Consider the following 20,215-nt stretch of genomic DNA (forward strand, 5'->3'; position numbering starts at 1 on the left):
CTTTGGCTAAACCAAATGCCTCTTACTCAAATGATGGGTTATGCTTGAGGTAAGTGTTAATTATTAGTGAATTTAAAGGTTCCCCACATCTACGCATTCTCTATGCCAGCCACTGTTGGGGAAAAGTCCCAATTTTTTGGTAGTTAGACTTTCCTAATGCTGCATTTTTGGAAAGTTCTTATTAGAAGTCACAAGTAAATACTACTATTCATTGATAATGTTCCTGAGACTTCCAGGTCTCAGGATATTCCAGATATTCCTGGATTCCAGATATTACTCTGGTAGTTTCAGCTCCGGTAGTTTTCCTCTGTACAGCATGTATAATGACAGAGTGTTTTTCCAAACATTCCACTGGAGAAGATTGTATAAGTATAAAAGGGACTTGCCTGACTGCTGACTTCATACTTCTTTTTAATATGTCCAGGAGAAGCACGGGGTACTATACTTTCCTCTGCTGCTGAGAATGTTGAGCTAAAAGCTAGTAAGATTAATAAGAAAACATGAGAAAACCATATTAGTGTGTGGTACATATTGCCCATAAGTAGATTCTACTTAAATGCTATGGTCAATGTTCTAGTTCTCAGAGTAGGTAAAGTCACATGTATTTTGTTTTAGGAATAGTAAAAAAGAGAGTATATAGATGGATGGGATACATCATTAAATCCCAGACTCTCAGAAAGAAACTGGGAAGTTATCAAGTTCAACGTTGCCAAAGTAAGAATCTTTGAGTCATTGTCATCAAAAAGGCCTCAAAAGACCAGACACCCAAATCCACTGAAAAGAGTGATATTCAGAATTGAAGCTACCACGAGACAAAGACAGGTCTCCAACACATGGGATTACATAAGAAATGAAGTGTATCTTTCTTACTGGAGCAATCTGTGATGGATCTGGTACCACTGGTGGCTGTAGTTCCATGAAAGGGACAAGATAAGCAGAAGGACTTTCCAGAATTGGGTTGGTAGTAGTCTTGAGGACATGGATAACAGGGCATTAATCCAGAACGAGAGAATTCTCCTATTGGACAAGGTACTGCAAAGGTAAAAAATCATTTGTGAGTCCAAAACAACATAGTTTACTTTTAAAAGAAGTGCATTAACCCTCACTTGTAAGAAAGCTACTGAATTGCTAATATATTCTCTTGCACATATTTAATACCCATACTATCTTATCACCCAGATAAACATTCTGTTGTTTCCTTCCTCTCTCTTTTTTTTTTTTAAGATTTTATTTATTTATTTGACAGAGAGAGACACAGCGAGAGAGGGAACACAAGCAGGGGGAGCGGGAGAGGGAGAAGCAGGCTTCCCGCGGAGCAGGGAGCCTGATGTGGGGCTCGATCCCAGGACCCTGGGATCATGACCTGAGCCGAAGGCAGACGCTTAACGACTGAGCCACCCAGGCGCCCCTGTTTCCTTCCTCTCTTAACAACACACATTAACTCAATAAAAATTTGAATTGATCATGTAATACAGTATTCTGATTTTTCCACTTTACATGATATCCTCAGCATTTCACAAATTGTTAAATAACATGGTGTTTAATAAAAGAAAAATATTGCATGCCATTGACAGGACATAATTGAGACACATTTCCTCTACCATTGGACATTTAGGTTGTTTCTATTTGTTAGCTATTATAAATAATGCTGACATGAAATTTTCTTTTTTTTTTTTTTTAAGATTTTATTTATTTATTTGAGACAGAGAGAATGAGAGACAGAGAGCATGAGAGGGAGGAGGGTCAGAGGGAGAAGCAGACTCCCTGCCGAGCAGGGAGCCCGATGTGGGACTCGATCCCGGGACTCCAGGATCATGACCTGAGCCGAAGGCAGTCGCTTAACCAACTGAGCCACCCAGGCGCCCCGCTGACATGAAATTTTCTGCATAAACCTCTGATTCTTTCCTAGGGATAACCGTTGAATTTGAACAGCTGAATTTGAGTAGTGGAATCTATAGGTCTAAAGATAATGGAAAATTTAAAGCCAATAATATATAATGTCAAATCATCAAAAAAATATGGTTCTAACTTATAGCCCCATTAGTAATGTGTGGAATTGCTCTTACTGCATACTCATTACTGATAATGATCATTTAAATACTTTTTTTCAATTTGAAAGTGAAAATGGAATTGCACTGTTATTTTAACTTCCATTTCAATGATAAATTAAGTTCATGTTTGTCAGAAAATTGTATTTCTTCTGTGTTGTTGTCTCTTCTGTATGGGGAAGAGGGCCTTTTTTTTTTTTTTTAACTTTTAAACCTTTTAATGTCATTTTGTGTTAGACATGCTTTTTATAAACATCCAGTTGAATACTGATTTAACCAAATCTGAAATTCTCTTGCTAATAATTGTTAGAATATTAACCAAACAAGAAATAGCTTCAAACATAACATGAACCTGCATTTGCTTTGATAAATTTTGGTTGCTTTTGGCAGAACTACAGTGGGGCAGACCAGTCATGACTCAATCTTTGGGTTGGGATTTTAGATTGTGACCCAAAGATGAATTCAGCATGTTCTTTTCCTTGTATGAACTGGTCTCATCTGCATGAGCCCTTAAACCATTATGAACAGAGAAAAACCACTAAAACTATTAAGACTTGTCTGCGTAAATTTAAATAGAAGACAGAACACAAAGAAGTAGCTATTTGGGAATCTCAGCATATTTATCACGTAGGCTTTGGATTTTTGTTAATAAAAATTAGTATGGCAGAAATGATTAGCAATGTGGTTGAAAAATTTAGAAATGCACTCGAGGCTCAATGGGGCAGGATACTCCAAGTAATGACATCTCTTTTTTTGGTATGACCATAAACATTAAATAAACAATAAGGCATTTGTGGTAATCTCAAGATGTTTAGATCAAAGTGTTTAAGCAGAAACAGCCATTCACGTCTTTTGCAAAAGTGCTCTTTTGTATCACTGACAAAAAGTCAGGAGTCAAACCAAGAGATGGCAGAAGATATCATAAATATTAATGCTTGTACCTCTGAAACAAATAATACATTATATGTTAAGAAAAAAAAAGAAGATAGCAGGAAGGGAAAAATGAAGGGGGGGAAATCGGAGGGGGAGACGAACTATGAGAGACTCTGGACTCTGAGAAACAAACTAAGGGTTCCAAAGGGGAGGGGGTGGGGGGATGGGTTAGCCTGGTGATGGGTATTAAAGAGGGCACGTATTGAATGGAGCACTGGGTGTTATACACAAGCAATGAATCATGGAACACTACATCAAAAACTAATGATGTAATGTATGGTGATTAACATAACATAATAAAATTAAAAAACAACAAAAAAAAGAAAAACAGATTTCTTCTGGCTACATCTGTTATATTAAAACTTTAAACTATAAGTATCTTGGTCAAACAAGATACTTGTTATAGCAAAAATATTTGTTATATTAAAACTTTTTTAAAAACATTTTTTAAAGGATTTTATTTATTCGAGAGAGAGAGAGTGTGCACAAGCCGGGGCGGGGGGGCGGGGGCAGAGGGAGAGTGGGAAGCAGACTCCCCACTGAGCAGGGAGCCCTAAATGGGGCTTGATCCCAGGACCCCAAGATCATGATCTGAGCCAAAGGCAGACTCTTAACCAACTGAGCCACCCAGAAGCCCCTAAAACTTTAAATTATAAGTATCTTTGTTTCACCAACAATAAATTAATCTATTCTTTGTTGCTAGATCTCAGAGTTCTAGACAGGGTTTTGCACAAACATATTAAAAGGTTGCTGAGTTTATTCTTTAAAATAAATAAATAAATAAATAAAGTAGCTGAGTTTAAAACGGGTTTTCTGAATCTTAAGTTTCAAAAAATGATTACCTATTTGGAAAAGGTAACTCCAAACAGCTAATTAAAGTAGTTAACTGGAAGCATAGATCTTCCACTGGTAAAGGTATAAAACTTTGGTTTGAGAAAATATCTATGAGTGTGTATGATAAGGTAAAAATACAAATTGTGTCAGTGAAACCAAGATGCTATGATGAATTAAACTCTTTTGCACATACAATTTTTTCGGCACAATCTTACCCTCAAAAAGAAGACTATGCCCCTAGAAACTGACAGAATGCCAAAAATTATACTAATACGTAATAATAAAATCTTAAGATTAAAAATCAGCAAATTGGTTAATGAACACGTTGTTGTGACGTCTATACTTTGTTTTTTGACATAGAAAATGTAAATTTTCACGTGAAAATTAGCTTAAATTATATTCCAAGGGCAGACAGTTGTCATCAGAAATATATTTTCCAGGAGTGGACAATCAATACTTAATGTATTATTTACACATATAGTAAATATACATATACACATATAGCATATGTATGTGTAAATATAACATACATACATAATAATAGCATTATCTGTAGTATATAATACAGTATTAAATACACACACATGCACATATACAGAGGCAGTTCCTGATGGTCTAACTTCCTAAGAAGAGAGGGGAGAAAGTTTCATTTTGAATCTTGACCAAAGAAACTATGGTTTCTGAGTCCATAAAAATGGGACAAAATCCTTTTAACTTCTACTCAAGAGAGAAAGAGAGAGAGAGAAAGAGAGAGAAATCTAAGTATACCAAAAGTGATATTAAAATAGAATTAAAAATAGAGCCTTGAAATGACCAGGAAAAATGTAATCTCACATGTGTGTTCCTGGACAGTGTTAAAGATAACATACAGAGCCCTGGAGCCAAGTGAATTTTGCCTTTTAAATGGGTTTCCTAAAACAAATTGAAAGGTCAGAGACTCTCATCCTACGTCTCCTTTTAACTTCATCCTATAGGGTTAGGGTAAGAAATGTCATCCTGGCTCAGCAATCATCTTTCCTTTTCCTACAGGACGATGTGTAAACAACACCATCACCAAAAAATCATTTGTGGGACTTATTCTTCAGATAAAAGTCATTTTTAAAAAATGAAAAATTTCTAGGGCACCAGGGTGGCTCAGTTGTTAAGCATCTGACTCTTGACTTCAGCTCAGGTCATAATCTCAGGGTCGTGAGATCGAGCCCCGCACTGGGCTCCGCACTCAGCGGGGAGTCTGCTTGAGATTCTCTCTCTCTCTCCCTCTGCCCCTGCTCTCTCAAATAAATAAATTAATTAATTAATAATTAAATAAAATGAAACAAAATATTTCAGACTCTTGAGTTTGTAACCACAGACCCACAGATATTTAATATCTTAAGTAGTGATAAAAGATGAAATGCATGAAATAAATATTACTTTAATATAGAAATATACTTATAGTAGCTGTGTTGATTATATTTTAAGTTCAACATGCTAAACAATGCAAAAAGTGATACTTTAGTAAAAAGTGAGGTAAACCATAAACATACATATAAAAAGAAATCACTACAGAAAGAAAAACTAAGGAAGGAAGGAAGTTTAAAACTAAGAAAAATTTTAAAAAATAAATAAATAAAACTAAGAAAAAATATACATAAGGGACTGTTTTAGAAATCATACACATGTAAGTTTAAAGTAAGATGGTGTTTATTTACCACCACAGGGGAGAGTGCTGAGTGTTGCTGTTCCCAACTCACTCATGACAAGAAAATGTGGTTAAACTTGTGCTGGGAATATATTAGGAGAAATACAGCAGTTAACAGAAGTTTAGAGACTTTCTGGGAATCATAATGGCTTAATTGGAATAATTTGGTATTAAACAAACCTCAAGGCTTATTTGGGAAGCTAAAGGGAAAAATCGCCAATTTTGAATTTGTTTTACTGTAAAAATCCTAGTTACTTTTGTGGTTGGAGGGAGAGAAAGAGAAAGAGAATTTTCACTGCAGACCTTCTTCCAAAATTCATCTGTATATTGACAAAATAAGAGTCTCTAGTAGATCTATTTCAGCCATAATGTGGAGTCTTATTTGCCTTTTAATAAAAAAAAAAAAAACCCTCAATGCTGGTATTACACAACAGACATGGTTTATGAGTTTCAATCAGGTCCTAGTTAATTCTCTTCTCTTCAGTGAAACATCAAGTTAATGAATACTGCTTGCCCAATTCCTCAGGTCTAACAGACTTGTATCTACTGTGATCCTACTACATTGAGATAATTTAAGCAGATGGAGTATATAAAAACCTGTAATTATAGTAGGCTTCCCCATTTTCTCCCTGCCTCACTAATTTATGAGGACTACATCTCCCAAGATGCAAGGCTGGACATGCCCCTCCCAGCGCCATACAAAAATGTCCTATGTACATAGTTGTTTTCTGGGAATTTGTTTCTAACTGTATGCAGAGGTATATATGACTGGGGTACAATGAGGCTGTGTGTGTGTGTGTGTGTGTGTGTGTGTGTGTGTGTGTGCGCGCGCGCGCGCACATGCGCGCGCAGCTTGAGAGAAATGGGGAGCAAACAGATTGGTCTCTTAAAAACATTGCTATTCAATAAGGGAACAGTTGTTTAATTTTCAGATGGCCACAGACCTTAGATTTTTAAATAAGGGTGTAGAAAAAGGGGAGGATATATAATTTTTTAAAAAGTCATGTTTCAGCCAGCATGTTTGTTCTGTTCCCAGTGATATAGCAGAGGTAGGCCAACAACTTTTTATTTTTAATCGAGTTCCATTGACTTTGCAAAGTACGTGGAGTTTGGAGTTCCTGGCAGCAGGATGACCTTGACTCTTAGTTTCACGGCCATTTTAAGTTTTCATCTTTTTGTTTTGTTTACATCTTCTAGCCTTTACCGTGCTGGAAAACTGTACTTGGTAGGGATGTTAGAAATACTTGAAAATTGAAACTCTAATCTTTTTATGTTTATTGTGGTTTTCAACATATGGTCTCTGGACCAAGTAGAAGCAGCATCCCTGGCAAATTAGTTGGAAATGTAAATTCTCAGGCCCCACACCAGACCTGCTGACTTAAAAATTTGAGGGCTGGGGCCAGCAATCTATGTTTTTAAGCCCTTCATGCTGACATTTGAGATCTGAAATTAGTCATACTTAATTTTTCCTGTTACTTTAAGAATCACTGGGGGCAAGGTGGGGGCACTTAAAAAGAAAACCAGACAAGTTAAGTCAGAATGTCTGGGAGCCAAGATTGGGCTTCAGTGTTTTAAAAATGCTGAGGTAAATGTGCAGATAATTCCAAAGTGCAGCCAGAGTGGATAACCACTCACAAAAACCTGCAAACTGTAGGAAATGAAATATCATAATTCATAAAATGTCTTTTTAGAGTTTCAAGGAACATGAGACAGGACCTCACTTCAGAAAGGAAGAAACAAAGTTCCTAGATGAGATGCATTTCTACCATATAATGAAGCCACATGTTTATTAATGTTGAATACTAGCACCAAGTCTTGTACTTTTTTTGTGTGTTCCTAAAGTCACCAGCACAGTGTTTATATTGAGAGTGTTTATACTTAAGCATTGACTGGCTGAATACATGGAAACTCTCCATGAAGAGACAGTTATTTACATTCTTTGCATACAGTAGACATATGGTTTTGCTGAAAATAGTCCACTCCTCCATGCATAGAATCTATGGGGTTTGAAGAAATATCAGTGTCTAAGGCTTTGATAACCTCCACAAGCAGAAATATTCACGGCTCCTCTTTTCACAGTGGAAGTATTTTCTGGACATGAGACGCAACTCCGGGAACCAAATGCTGGCTGATAACTGCCCAGGGGACACGATTCACAAATCTCAAGCCCATTTGATGAGTAGGTGCCTTGTTTGCACTGAGCTGAAAAGAAAAATGTAATATGGTTAAGAATGATGACATTAAGCTATACAAAACACAAAGTACTCCAAGCATATAGATGGTAGTTTCAGACTGCTTCATGCTTCTCTGCGCTAATAAGCTTTAGACTGATTTCCGGTTACTTTCTTTATTACCTGGCATAGCCACAGAGAAAGCACCAATAAATGGTTTTTGAGTGAAGTTAGAAATCTCATCTCAGAAAGGTGTTGTGACAAGAACAAGTTGTACAGAGGGGAACTTGTTCTTGTATAAGTTCTCAGCTTGTACTCAATTCTCTGGAGTAACAGAAACAAAACCTCAAATTGGGCGAGAGCCTCATAAGTACACGGGCACCTTTGTTTCTCTACGAATTGGCCCTCTTATGTCCCCCTATCTGCAGACCCCATCGGAGGGCTGGCGGAGTAGAAAGTAAAAGTAGTCTTAGCATGAGGCCCAGGGAGATTAAGCAACTTTCTAAGATTCATAGCAATGGTTCTGTGGGAAAGCAGGACTAGGGCCAGAATCCTCAACCCCTAGTGCACAATCCTTTTCTTCTGCTCTTGTTCTCCAAATGATGCTCACTGTCAGCATTTTTAGCGCACTTCTAATCACCTAGTAGAGCTCTCCAGTTTCTATTTGTCATTAAGCAATCACACTTGCATTTGTAACAACAGCAAGGGGCACAGTTCTGAAATTTCTTCTTTTAGGTGTATCTTTTTTTTTTTAAGTTTGTTTGTTTATTTAAAGTCATCTCTGCACCCAACATGGGGCTCAAAATCATGACCCCAAGATAAAGAGTCCCTGCTCTACTGACTGAGACAGCCAGGAGCCCCTTAGGTATATCTTATTGTAACTTTAATCGTGAAAGAAAATGTTTCCATCAGAAATGTTTATTGAGAATGATAATAAAATGTTTTGAAAATATGGAGTATTTTAGTAGCAAGAATACATGCATATTAGTAACCTATAGTTATTAATTTCCGAGTAAGTGGAGAATTGATCTCATTGTATCAAATATTATTCTAACAAAATGCAAACTCATGATTGCTAAAATGTTATGAAAGTCCTTTCCACCAATTAATTTGAGATTCGATAAAAAAATCTGAGCTAATTGATAAATGCAGATTAGAATTGGGGCACCTGGGTGGTGCAGTCAGTTAAGCATCTGACTCTTGATTTCCACTCAGGTCATGAAATCAGGGTCCTGGGATCGAGCCCCGGGTCAGGCTCCATGCTCAGCGTCGAGTCTGCTTGAGGTTCTCTCTCTCCCTCTGCCCCTCCCACTTGTGCTCTCTCTCTCTCTCAAATAAATAAATAAATCTTTTTTAAAAATGTGGATCAGAATTATTGACAATGGAGTTTGACTTAGAGCAACAGAATGTTCCAAAGGGAAAAAAAACAGACTTCTTTAAAGTGAGGGAAACATTAAGGTAACAATTTAAAATTAAAAGAAAAAAATAAATCAATGAAATTGCTTGTAGTAATGCTCTTATTTCATCCTATTTGCCATTTAGACTTCATATGTGACGGTAAAATTCAGGCTTCTGGTCAAAATGTGCACTAGGCCATTACCTTTGCATTCCGAGATGCTTCTTGAATGGAGATACTCAGTATATGTCCCAGCTGGACAGAGTTTGCACTCCAGTTGCCCTTCTTCATCCTGATAGAATCCGCGCAAGCAGCTTTCACAGATAGAACGTTCCAGAGAATAAAAGGTTCCCAAAGGGCAATTGACTGAAAAGAAAACCAACAGGAAACACTGAAACCAGTAAACTATAGAAACGGAACACATTTAGGTTCCTTTTTCCTAAGGCATGAAAATAATAAAGCATGCTTCCAAGTACGAAGCTTACTGTCAGAGGTTTACTCACAAGATAAACCTTCCAGAAATGTATTCCTAGAAATAAACAGTAAGATTTTTTTTAAGAAAATGAAAATTCTTATTGCCCAAGCTTAGGGCTTGTGTGATAGGAGCCTTAAAGTGTGGGTTAAACCAGGTCATCCTGGGAAACATATAGCTAACAAAGAAAAGGCTGCTGTAAGGGAAGAATAAAACATGAACACTTAGGTTAATCTGAGGTTTCAAGATATGAAAAACAGTTTCTTAGCTGTTCCTCCAAATGGTTCCCTTATGAAACTGACTGCTGGTCTACTACAGCATCATTTCTAGAAACAAAACCAAGCAAAGGTTGTGAGTCTAAACCAGGTGAGTTAAGCAGACCCTTGTCTCTGCTTACAGGAAATACTGTCCACTAAAGGTAAGTCTGAGACATCCTTGGACTCAAGGGTCCCAAGGAAACAGGCCAATTTGAGGACCTTCCTTCCTTGGAGATTTGGTCTGCTACTTGGCAGGCTTGAAGTGACTCAGGATTTCTGAGACCAAAGCGGAATGTTAAGCCCATGGAAAGACTGCTAGCAAAGTGAGTATTTGTATAGAGAGGATACTTGAAATTAGCACCTAGGTGATTCTGATGATAAAGTGTGTAAGAATTATGTGGGAACTTACTAAAGATTCAGATTCCAAGGCTCTGCCCCCCCCAGTGTCGGATGTATTAGTTCTGGGATGGGGCCCTAGTCAAGATGCACTTTGATAGGCCCTTCAGGGGATGTTGACACAGGTGGTCTGAAGACCATACTGAGAAACGCAGAACACTGATCAAGGTGATTCCTAATTTTTACTCACAACGTAGGGAGGAAACAAGAACAGGTTCAGAATGACCATTTTAAGGTGCTTTTGTTGGGCTGAATTTATCACCCACGTAAGTGAGCTCTGGGAATATCAATAAGAACTGTTGAGGAAGGTTTTCCAAGCAAGGGGAAAGACCCCATGCCTCCAGAGAGGTAAACACCAGACTCACATACAGAGTTTGGTTAGAGGAGTCTCCCCTATCTATAAACAATGACTTACTTGGGGAACAGGCTGGAATTGATCCAGATTGTGGCAGGCTGGGTTAAAAGTTAAGGGGCTGTGGGTAAGGAGAATGAGGAGTGGCTGTTTAATGGTTATTGGGGGTCTCCTTTGGAGGTGATGAAAATATTTTGGTGGTGGTGATGGCTGAACAGCATCGTGAATGTGCTAAATGCCACTGAACCATACACTTTAAAATGGTTGATTTTGGGCGCCTGGGTGGCTCAGTTGGTTAAGCGACTGCCTTCGGCTCAGGTCATGATCCTGGAGTCCCTGGATCGAGTCCCGCATCGGGCTCCCTGCTCGGCAGGGAGCCTGCTTCTGCCTCTGACCCTCCCCCCTCTCATGTGTTCTCTCTCTCTCATTCTCTCTGTCTCAAATAAATAAATAAATAAATCTTAAAATGGTTGATTTTATGCCATGTGAATTTGGCACTGGCTACCTGGGTGGAAATCTTAGCTACACCACTTACTGTCTTAATAGATAAGACTTCCTGAGTAAGTTCCCAGCCTCTCTGGCTTCAGTTTTGCCATCTGTAAAATGTGCTTACTAGTAATAGCACTTCACAGAGTTGCTAAACAGAATTAAACACGAGAGGTGCTCAGCCAGCCTACGGAAGTGGTCAAAAAGTATTAGTCATTGTTATTGGAGATGCTGCTAAAAGTTGTGAGCTCTAAAGATCTAGAAATAAAACTAAGATCTGAGTCCCTTACCTGAAATAGTTTTCTTGTCCTGAACAACGGTGGTTTACTTAGATTCCTGAGACAAAATAATAATAAGAACAACCACACAACAATTGCAAAATGTTTCATTTCAATACCCTTGTATAGTTGTAAAGCAGCTCTACTCGTCTCATCTGACCCACTATGAGCCAGACATTTTTTTATCGCAGCAAAAAGTCTTACCACACATACGCCCTCTCAGCACCGAGCCTGGTCTGCAGAAAAGGAAAGCCTTCTCTGTCTCTAACGAATTGCTGTCGGCTACCAGAATTTCAGATGAAAGCTGAAAGGAATACATGGGCTCCTGACTGAGGGTCCTTTCCAGTTGATTTGTGATGGTTTCCAAAGTCTTAATGAGTCGCTGCTGATTTTCCAGCTCAAGGGTATCATTTCTTTCATCGGGTAATAGCACACTAGCTGAGATAAAAACAAGACGAAATAAAACATAACACACACACATGGTGTTTCAGGAAAACATTTGTAGTTAGTTTGCTTTTGTTTTTTTTTTACCAAAAAGAAATGGCACATTAAAAATCTTCCGGGAAAAATAAACTCACACTCAACCACTACTTACTGAGCAACTAGTATATGGATAATGTTAAGAACAATGCAATTTGTTTTAATCCTTCTCTCATTTGCTGGATCTACATCACCTTTTTGTGAAGCTCTTCCTTACAGCATGTTAAATTTCTGTAAATTCTTGCTTTTTAAAAACATGCCTTAGTTCGTCATGCCAAGGTGAGTACAAAGCAGGATGCTCGTTGCTGCGAGAATCATAAAATACATCTGCGATATTAAATTGCAAAAAATGACAAAACTTAGGTGATGGTGCTCTCCCTAATTTTCAGTTCCAGGATTATTTCCTAAGAATGATAACACGTGGAAAATTTGCAAAATAGGTTTCCCACCAAGAATTTCACATTATATTGTCTTTTCAAACAGACAGTCTATCCTTACCTGTGATGTTAAAAATTAACTTAATTTTGTGGTTAGATAATGGGGCACTTCTTCTAATTCGTGAAGATCTGGCTTTGCCGACACCTGTGGGTGTTTCTTGCATGGAGTCCAAGAAATCATCGTAAGAGTAATCCAGCCTATTAGCTGCACCCCAACCACCAGGTCCTGGACAGTTGGGGCAGAGAAACAAGATTCTACAGTTGCCTTTTTATCCGCATTTAGGTTTGAATGTTAAGCCACAAGTCAAATTGCCCCTATTTCTTCCATTGTCCATAATGTACTGCATATGGGGATGCATCTAGAATCTCATTTATTTCTCATCTATAATCTTATATTGTAATTTTTAGGCACTTCATTTTAGATCTAGGATTACCAATGAATTGCACAAGAAGAAAGAAAAGTCCCTTTGGAGCTACCTGGGCATTTAAGCCATTCTTACCTTTGAGTTAATAGTTAATTACCTTAGCTTTAGAGGTAAATAGGATGTGCGTGCAGAATTTTAATCAATTCCTACTTCCCTTCAGGGTTTGCTCCATTCTTTTTTAAAAATTTTAATATCAGCTTTATAAACTTAATGCAAATGAACAGGTTTCCTTTTATGAAGATTATTCAGGATACTGCATTATATTTTAAAGGTGGGGGCAGGGGTGCCTGGGTGGTGCAGTCAGTTAAGCAAAGGACTCTTGGTTTCGGCTCAGGTTGTGATCTCAGGGTCGTGGGATCAATCCCCACATCGTGGGCTCCATGCTCAGCATAGAGTCTGCTTGAGATTCTCTCTCCTTCTCCCTCTGCCCTTCCCACTTGTGCTCACTCTCTCTCTCTAAAATAAATAAATAAATTTTAAAGGTGGGGACAGTTTCTGAAGGTAGCATGTAAGTTAAATGTGTATGTAACCAGGCTAGAGTATATAACACGGATATGTGAGGTTCTTTAGATGCCCCAATGCCATTGTGACCATCCACATGGATTCAGATTGTAGCTTCTGGATGTAGGGTATAAGGGTGTACAGTTCCAGTCAAGTTACTTTCCTCTCTCTCAGCCTCAGTTTCTTCATTTATAAGTTGAGGTCATTCTTCTGACCTCACAGGTTTGGGGGATAACTCAGACGATATATATAAACCATTCAGCTCAGCATTTGACTCATTCTAAAACCTCAGTAAATGATATTAATATTGGTCTGGGTATATTGTTGTTGCGTGATTATGTGCTTTAAATATCAAATTGTATTTATACAGGCCTGTCCACCTATGTAAGTGGTTTAAGATTTTTAAATGAAATTTAGAGTTTTAAATAAAATAAGCTCTTAAAATTTTTTTTGTCTAATTTATGTCTTTGGCCATTAAAATTACCTAAGATAAATATTTTTGTTTTTCACTTAAACATCTTTCCCACAAGCATTATGTAGCCATTATAAAAAAACAGATGAGCGGGGCGGAGCAGGATGGCGGAGGAGTAGGAGACCTGGATTTCGTCTGGTCTCAGGAATTCAGCTGGATAGGGATCGAACCATTCTGAACACCTACAAACTCAACAGGAGATCGAAGAAAAGAATAGCAACAACTCTCTCATCAGAAAAGCGACCATTTTCTGGAAGGTAGGACGTGCGGAGAAGTGAATCCGAGGCGATATTCGGGAGGATAGACGGCGGGGGAGGGGCCTACATCGGCCGCTTCTGGCAAGTGATAGAACCACGGAGCACAAAATCGGAACTTTTAAAAGTCTGCTCGGCTGAGGGACATCACTCTGGTGGCTAAGCGGGGGGTGGAACCCTCCGGGACAGTGTGGTCTCAGGACCCTCGGGGTCACAGAAAGACCGGGGGTGCCTGAGTGCGGCAGAGCTCCCAGGGATCGGAGCGGGGAAGCCGGCTGCAGAGACGGAGCCGAGGAGCGGACTCTCAGCTCGGGGTTGACATAAACCGTGATCCGCGGCACAGTCGGGCCCCTGCTCCTCCAGCAGGGACCCAACAAGCGGCAGATCCGGGGAGACTCACCTTCCTCCCCCGGGAGGAGCCGCGCGGGAGTGCACCGCAGGGATCTGCTGGGTTTGGAGACTCCACCCGGGGTCGGGTGCCAGAGATAGAAACGCGCGGTCACAGGCCGGGTGAGCACGGAGTGCGGCCAGAGGCCGGGGAGACAGGAGTGACTGACTGCTTTTCTCTGGGGGCGCACTGAGGAGTGGGGCCCCGAGTTCTCGGCTCCTCGGGGGCAGAGATTGGGAGGCCGCCATTTTCACTCTTGGCCTCCAAAGCTGCACGGAAAGCTTGCAGGGAACAAAAGCTCCCAAGAGCAAACCCCAGCCGATTACTTAGCCCGGACCGGGCAAGGGCAGGGCAATTCCGCCTCTGGCAAAGACATTTGGGAACCACGGCAACAGGCCCCTCCCCCAGAAGATCAGCGAGAACAGCCAGACAAGACCAAGTTTACCGATCAATGAGAATGGCAGAACTCCAGCGCTAGGGGAATACTGCACATAGAATTCATGGCTTTTTTACCATGGTTCTTTAGTCTTTCAAAGTTAATTTTTTTTAACTGTCTTTTTTTTTTTTGAATTTTTCTTTTTCCCTTTTTCAACCAACATCTTATCAATCCCTTTTTTAAAACACATTTTTATTTTTCATTTTTAGAGTCATATTCTATCCCTTCATAGTAGTTACCCATATTTTTGGCATATATATATAAGTTGTTCTCTCTTTAAAATTTTGAGATAGTTTCTTCTAACAGATCAAAATATACCCTAAATCTGTAGTGTATGGTTTTTTCCTACTCCTCTGCCTGATCACATTCTCTCCCTTTTTTTCTTTTTTTAACCTCTTCTTTCTTTTTTCCAACAACTTATCAATTCCTTTTATAAAATTTTTTATAATTTTCATCTTTACAGTCATATTCCATCCCTTCATCATATCAACCCTTATTTTTGTACATATATAAGTTTTTCTTTCTTTAAAATTTTGGGAGGCACTTTCTTCTAACAGACCAAAATACACCCAAAATCTAGTGTGTGGCACTGATCTATGCACCAGCCTGATCATATTTGATCATATTCTGGTTTTATTTGTTTTGTTCTGTTTTTGTTTGTTTTTATCTTTTTCTTTTTCTTTTTTCTCTCTTTCCCTTTCTTTTCCCACTGCTTCAGGTCTTTTCTGATTTGTTTAGAGTATATTTTCTTGGGACGTTGTTACCCTGTTAGCATTTTGTTCTCTCATTCATCTATTTTCCTCTGGACAAAATGACAAGACGGAAAAAATCACCTCAACGAAAAGAACAAGAGGTAGTACCGACTGCCAGGGACCTACTCATTACAGACATTAGTATGATGTCAGACTTAGAGTTCAGAATCATCACTTTAAAGATACTAGCTGGGCTTGAAAAAAGCATGGAAGTTATTAGAGAAACCCTTTCTGGAGAAGTAAAAGAACTAAAATCTAACCAAGTAGAAATCAAAAAGGCTATTAATGAGGTGCAATCAAATATGGGGGCACTAACTGCTAGGATAAATGAGGCAGAAGAGAGAATCAGTGATATAGAAGACAAAATGATGGAAAATAAAGAAGCTGAGGGAAAGAGAGATAAACAACTACTGGATCATGAGGGCAGAATTCGAGAAATAAACGATACCATAAGATGAAACAACATTAGAATAATTGGGATCCCAGAAGAAGAAGGAAGAGAGAGAGGGGCAGAAGATATATTGGAGCAAATTATAGCAGAGAACTTCCCTAATTTGGGGAAAGAAACAGGCATCAAAATCCAGGAGGCACAGAGAACCCCTCTCAAAATCAATAAAAATAGGTCAACACCACCCCGACATCTAATAGTAAAACTTACGAGTCTCAGAGACAAAGAGAAAATCCTGAAAGCAGCTCAGGAGAAGAGATATGTAACCTACAATGGTAGAAACATTAGATTGGCAACAGACCTATCCACAGAGACCTGGCAGGCCAGAAAGGACTGGCAGGATATATTCAAAGCACTAAATGAGAAAAATATGCAGCCAAGAATACTATTTCCAACTAGGCTGTCATTGAAAATAGAAGGAGAGATAAAAAGCTTCCAGGACAAACAAAAACTAAAGGAATTTGCAAACACGAAACCAGCCCTACAAGGAATATTGAAAGGGGTCCTCTAAGCAAAGAGAGAGCCTAAAAGCAACATAGACCAGAAAGGAACACAGACAGTACACAGTAACAGTCACCTTATAGGTAATACAATGGCACTAAATTCGTATCTTTCAATAGTTACCCTGAATGTAAATGGGCTAAATGCCCCAATCAAAAGACACAGGCTATCAGATTGGATTAAAAAACAAGACCCATCGATATGCTGTCTGCAAGAGACTCATTTTAGACCCAAAGACACCCCCAGATTGAAAGTGAGGGGGTGGAAAACCATTTACCATGCTAATGGACACCAAAAGAAAGCTGGGGTGGCAATCCTTATATCAGACAAATTAAATTTTAAACCAAAGAGTGTAATAAGAGATGAGGAAGGACACTATATCCTACTTAAAGGGTCTATCCAACAAGAAGATCTAACAATTGTAAATATCTATGCCCCTAACATGGGAGCAGCCAATTATATAAGGCAATTAATAATAAAAGCAAAGAAACACATCGACAACAATACAATAATAGTGGGGGACTTTAACACCCCCCTCACTGAAATGGACAGATCATCTAAGCAAAAGATCAACAAGGAAATAAAGACTTTAAATGACACATTGGACCAAATGGACTTCACAGACATATTCAGAACATTCCATCCCAAAGCAACAGAATACACATTCTTCTCTAGTGCCCATGGAATATTCTCCAGAATAGATCACATCCTAGGTCATAAATCAAGTCTCAACCGGTACCAAAAGATTGGGATCATTCCCTGCCTATTTTCAGATCACAATGCTTTGAAACTAGAACTCAATCACAAGAGGAAAGTCTGAAAGAAATCAAATACATGGAGGCTAAAGAGCATCCTATTAAAGAATGAAAGGGTCAAACAGGAAATTAAAGAAGAATTAAAAAAATTCATGGAAACCAATGAAAATGAAAACATAACTATTCAAAATCTTCGGGATGCAGCAAAGGCAGTCCTAAGAGGAAAGTATATAGCAATACAAGCCTTTCTCAAGAAACAAGAAAGGTCTCAAGTACACAACCTAACCCTACACCTAAAGGAGCTGGAGAAAGAACACAAATAAAGCCTAAACCCAGCAGGAGAAGAGAAATCATAAAGATCAGAGCAGAAATCAATGAAATAGAAACTAAAAGAACAGTAGAACAGATCAACGAAACTAGGAGCTGGTTCTTTGAAAGAATTAACAAGATTGATAAACCCCTGGCCAAACTTATCAAAAAGAAAGGAGAAATGACCCAAATCAACAAAATCATGAATGAAAGAGGAGAGATCACAACCAACAACAAAGAAATACAAACAATGATAAGAACATATTATGAGCAACTCTATGCCAGCAAATTAGATAACCTGGAAGGAATGGATGCATGCCTAGAGATGTATCAACTACCAAAACTGAACCAGGAAGAAATAGAAAACTTGAACAGACCTATAACCACTAAGGAAATTGAAGCAGTCATCAAAAATCTCCCAAAAAACAAAAGCCCAGGGCCAGATGGCTTCCCAGGGGAATTCCACCAAACATTTAAAGAAGAATTAATACCTATTCTTCTGAAACTGTTCCAAAAAATAGAAATGGAAGGAAAACTTCCAAACTTGTTTTATGAGGCTACCATTACCTTGATCCCCAAACCAGACAAAGACCCCATCAAAAAGGAGAATTACAGACCAATATCCCTGATGAACAGGGATGCAAAAATTCTCACCAAAATACTAGCCAATAGGATCCAACAGTACATTAAAAGGATTATTCACCACGACCAAGTGGGATTTATCCCTGGGCTGCAAGGTTGGTTCAACATCTGCAAATCAATCAACGTGATGCAATACATTAACAAAAGAAAGAACAAGAATCATATGATCCTCTCAATAGATACAGAAAAAGCATTTGACAAAGTACAGCATCCTTTCTTGATCAAAACTCTTCAGAGTATAGGGATAGAGAGTACATACCTCAATATCATAAAAGCCATCTATGAAAAACCTACAGCGAATATCATTCTCAATGGGGAAAAACTGAAAGCTTTCCCCCTAAGGTCAGGAACGCAGCAGGGATGTCCACTATCACCACTGCTATTCAACATAGTATTAAAAGTCCTAGCCACAGCAATCAGACAACAAAAAGAAATCAAAGGCATCCAAATAGGCAAAGAAGAAGTCAAACGCTCCCTCTTTGCAGATGATATGATACTTTATGTGGAAAACCCAAAAGACTCCACCCCAAAACTGCTAGAACTCATACAGGAATTCAGTAAAGTGGCAGGATACAAAATCAATGCACAGAAATCAGTGGCATTCCTATACACCAACAACAAGACAGAAGAAAGATAAATTAAGGAGTCGATCCCATTTACAATTGCACCCAAAACCATAAGATACCCAGGAATAAATCTAACCAAAGAGGCAAAGGATCTGTACTGAGAAAACTATAAAATACTCATGAAAGAAATTGAGGAAGACACAAAGAAATGGAAAAACATTCCATGCTCATGGATTGGAAGAACAAGTATTGTGAAGATGTCAATGCTACCTAGAGCAATCTACACATTCAATGCAATCCCCATCAAAATACCATCCACTTTTTTCAAAGAAATGGAACAAATAATCCTAAAATTTGTATGGAACCAGAAAAGACCCCGAAGAGCCAGAGGAATGTTGAAAAAGAAAAGCAAAGCCGGCGGCATCACAATTCCGGACTTCCAGCTCTATTACAAAGCTGTCATCATCAAGACAGCATGGTACTGGCACAAAAACAGACACATAGATCAATGGAACAGAATAGAGAGCCCAGAAATGGACCCTCAACTCTATGGTCAACTAATCTTCGACAAAGCAGGAAAGAATGTCCAATGGAAAAAAGACAGTCTCTTCAACAAATGGTGCTGGAAAAATTGGACAGCCACATGCAGAAGAATGAAACTGGACCATTTCCTTACACCACAAACAAAAATAGACTCCAAATGGTTGAAAGACCTCAATGTGAGACAGGAGTCCATCCAAATCCTAAAGGAGAACACAGGCAGGAACCTCTTCGACCTCAGCTGCAGCAACTTCTTCCTAGAAACATCGCCAAAGGCAAGGGAAGCAAGGGCAAAAAATGAACTATTGGGATTTCATCAAGATAAAAAGCTTTTGCAAAGTGAAGGAAACAGTCAACAAAACCAAAAGACAACCGACAGAATGGGAGAAGATATTTGCAAATGACATGTCAGATAAGGGGGTAGTATCCAAAATCTATAAAGAACTTACCAAACTCAACACCCAAAGAACAAAGAATCCAATCAAGAAATGCGCAGAAGACACGAACAGACATTTTTCCAAGGAAGACATCCAAATGGCCAACAAACACATGAAAAAGTGCTCAACATCGCTCAGCATCAGGGAAATCCACATCAAAACCTCAATGAGATACCACCTCACACCAGTCCGAATGGCTAAAATTAACAAGTCAGGAAATGACAGATGTTGGCGGGGATGCAGAGAAAGGGGAGCCCTCCTACACTGCTGGTGGGAATGCAAGCTGGTGCAGCCACTCTGGAAAACAGTATGGAGGTTCCTCAAAAAGTTGAAAATAGAGCTACCCTACGATCCAGCAATTGCACTACTGGGTATTTACCCCAAAGACACAAATGTAGGGATCCAAAGGGGTACGTGCACCCCGATGTTTATAGCAGCAATGTCCACAATAGCCAAACTGTGGAAAGAGCCAAGATGTCCATCAACAGATGAATGGATAAAGAAGATGTGGTATATATATATATATATATATATATATATATATATATATATATATACACAATGGAAT

General features: G+C 38.9%; 1 protein-coding gene across 1 annotated transcript in view; it reads right to left on the reverse strand.

Moving 5' to 3' along the window:
- The window catches only part of SVEP1 (sushi, von Willebrand factor type A, EGF and pentraxin domain containing 1), a 192,694-nt gene that overhangs the window by 81,801 nt on the left and 90,678 nt on the right, over positions 1–20,215 (reverse strand). The window contains exons 15-20 of the mRNA XM_021691133.1: positions 12,283–12,447; positions 11,509–11,742; positions 9,268–9,429; positions 7,537–7,698; positions 871–1,032; positions 387–478 (exon numbers count right to left, since the gene is read on the reverse strand). Of these exons, the coding sequence (XP_021546808.1) occupies positions 387–478; positions 871–1,032; positions 7,537–7,698; positions 9,268–9,429; positions 11,509–11,742; positions 12,283–12,447 (977 nt within the window). The remainder of the gene's footprint in view (positions 1–386; positions 479–870; positions 1,033–7,536; positions 7,699–9,267; positions 9,430–11,508; positions 11,743–12,282; positions 12,448–20,215) is intronic.

Source organism: Neomonachus schauinslandi, chromosome 13 (genome assembly GCF_002201575.2).
Source record: "Neomonachus schauinslandi chromosome 13, ASM220157v2, whole genome shotgun sequence".
Classification (NCBI taxonomy): Eukaryota; Metazoa; Chordata; class Mammalia; order Carnivora; family Phocidae; genus Neomonachus; species Neomonachus schauinslandi.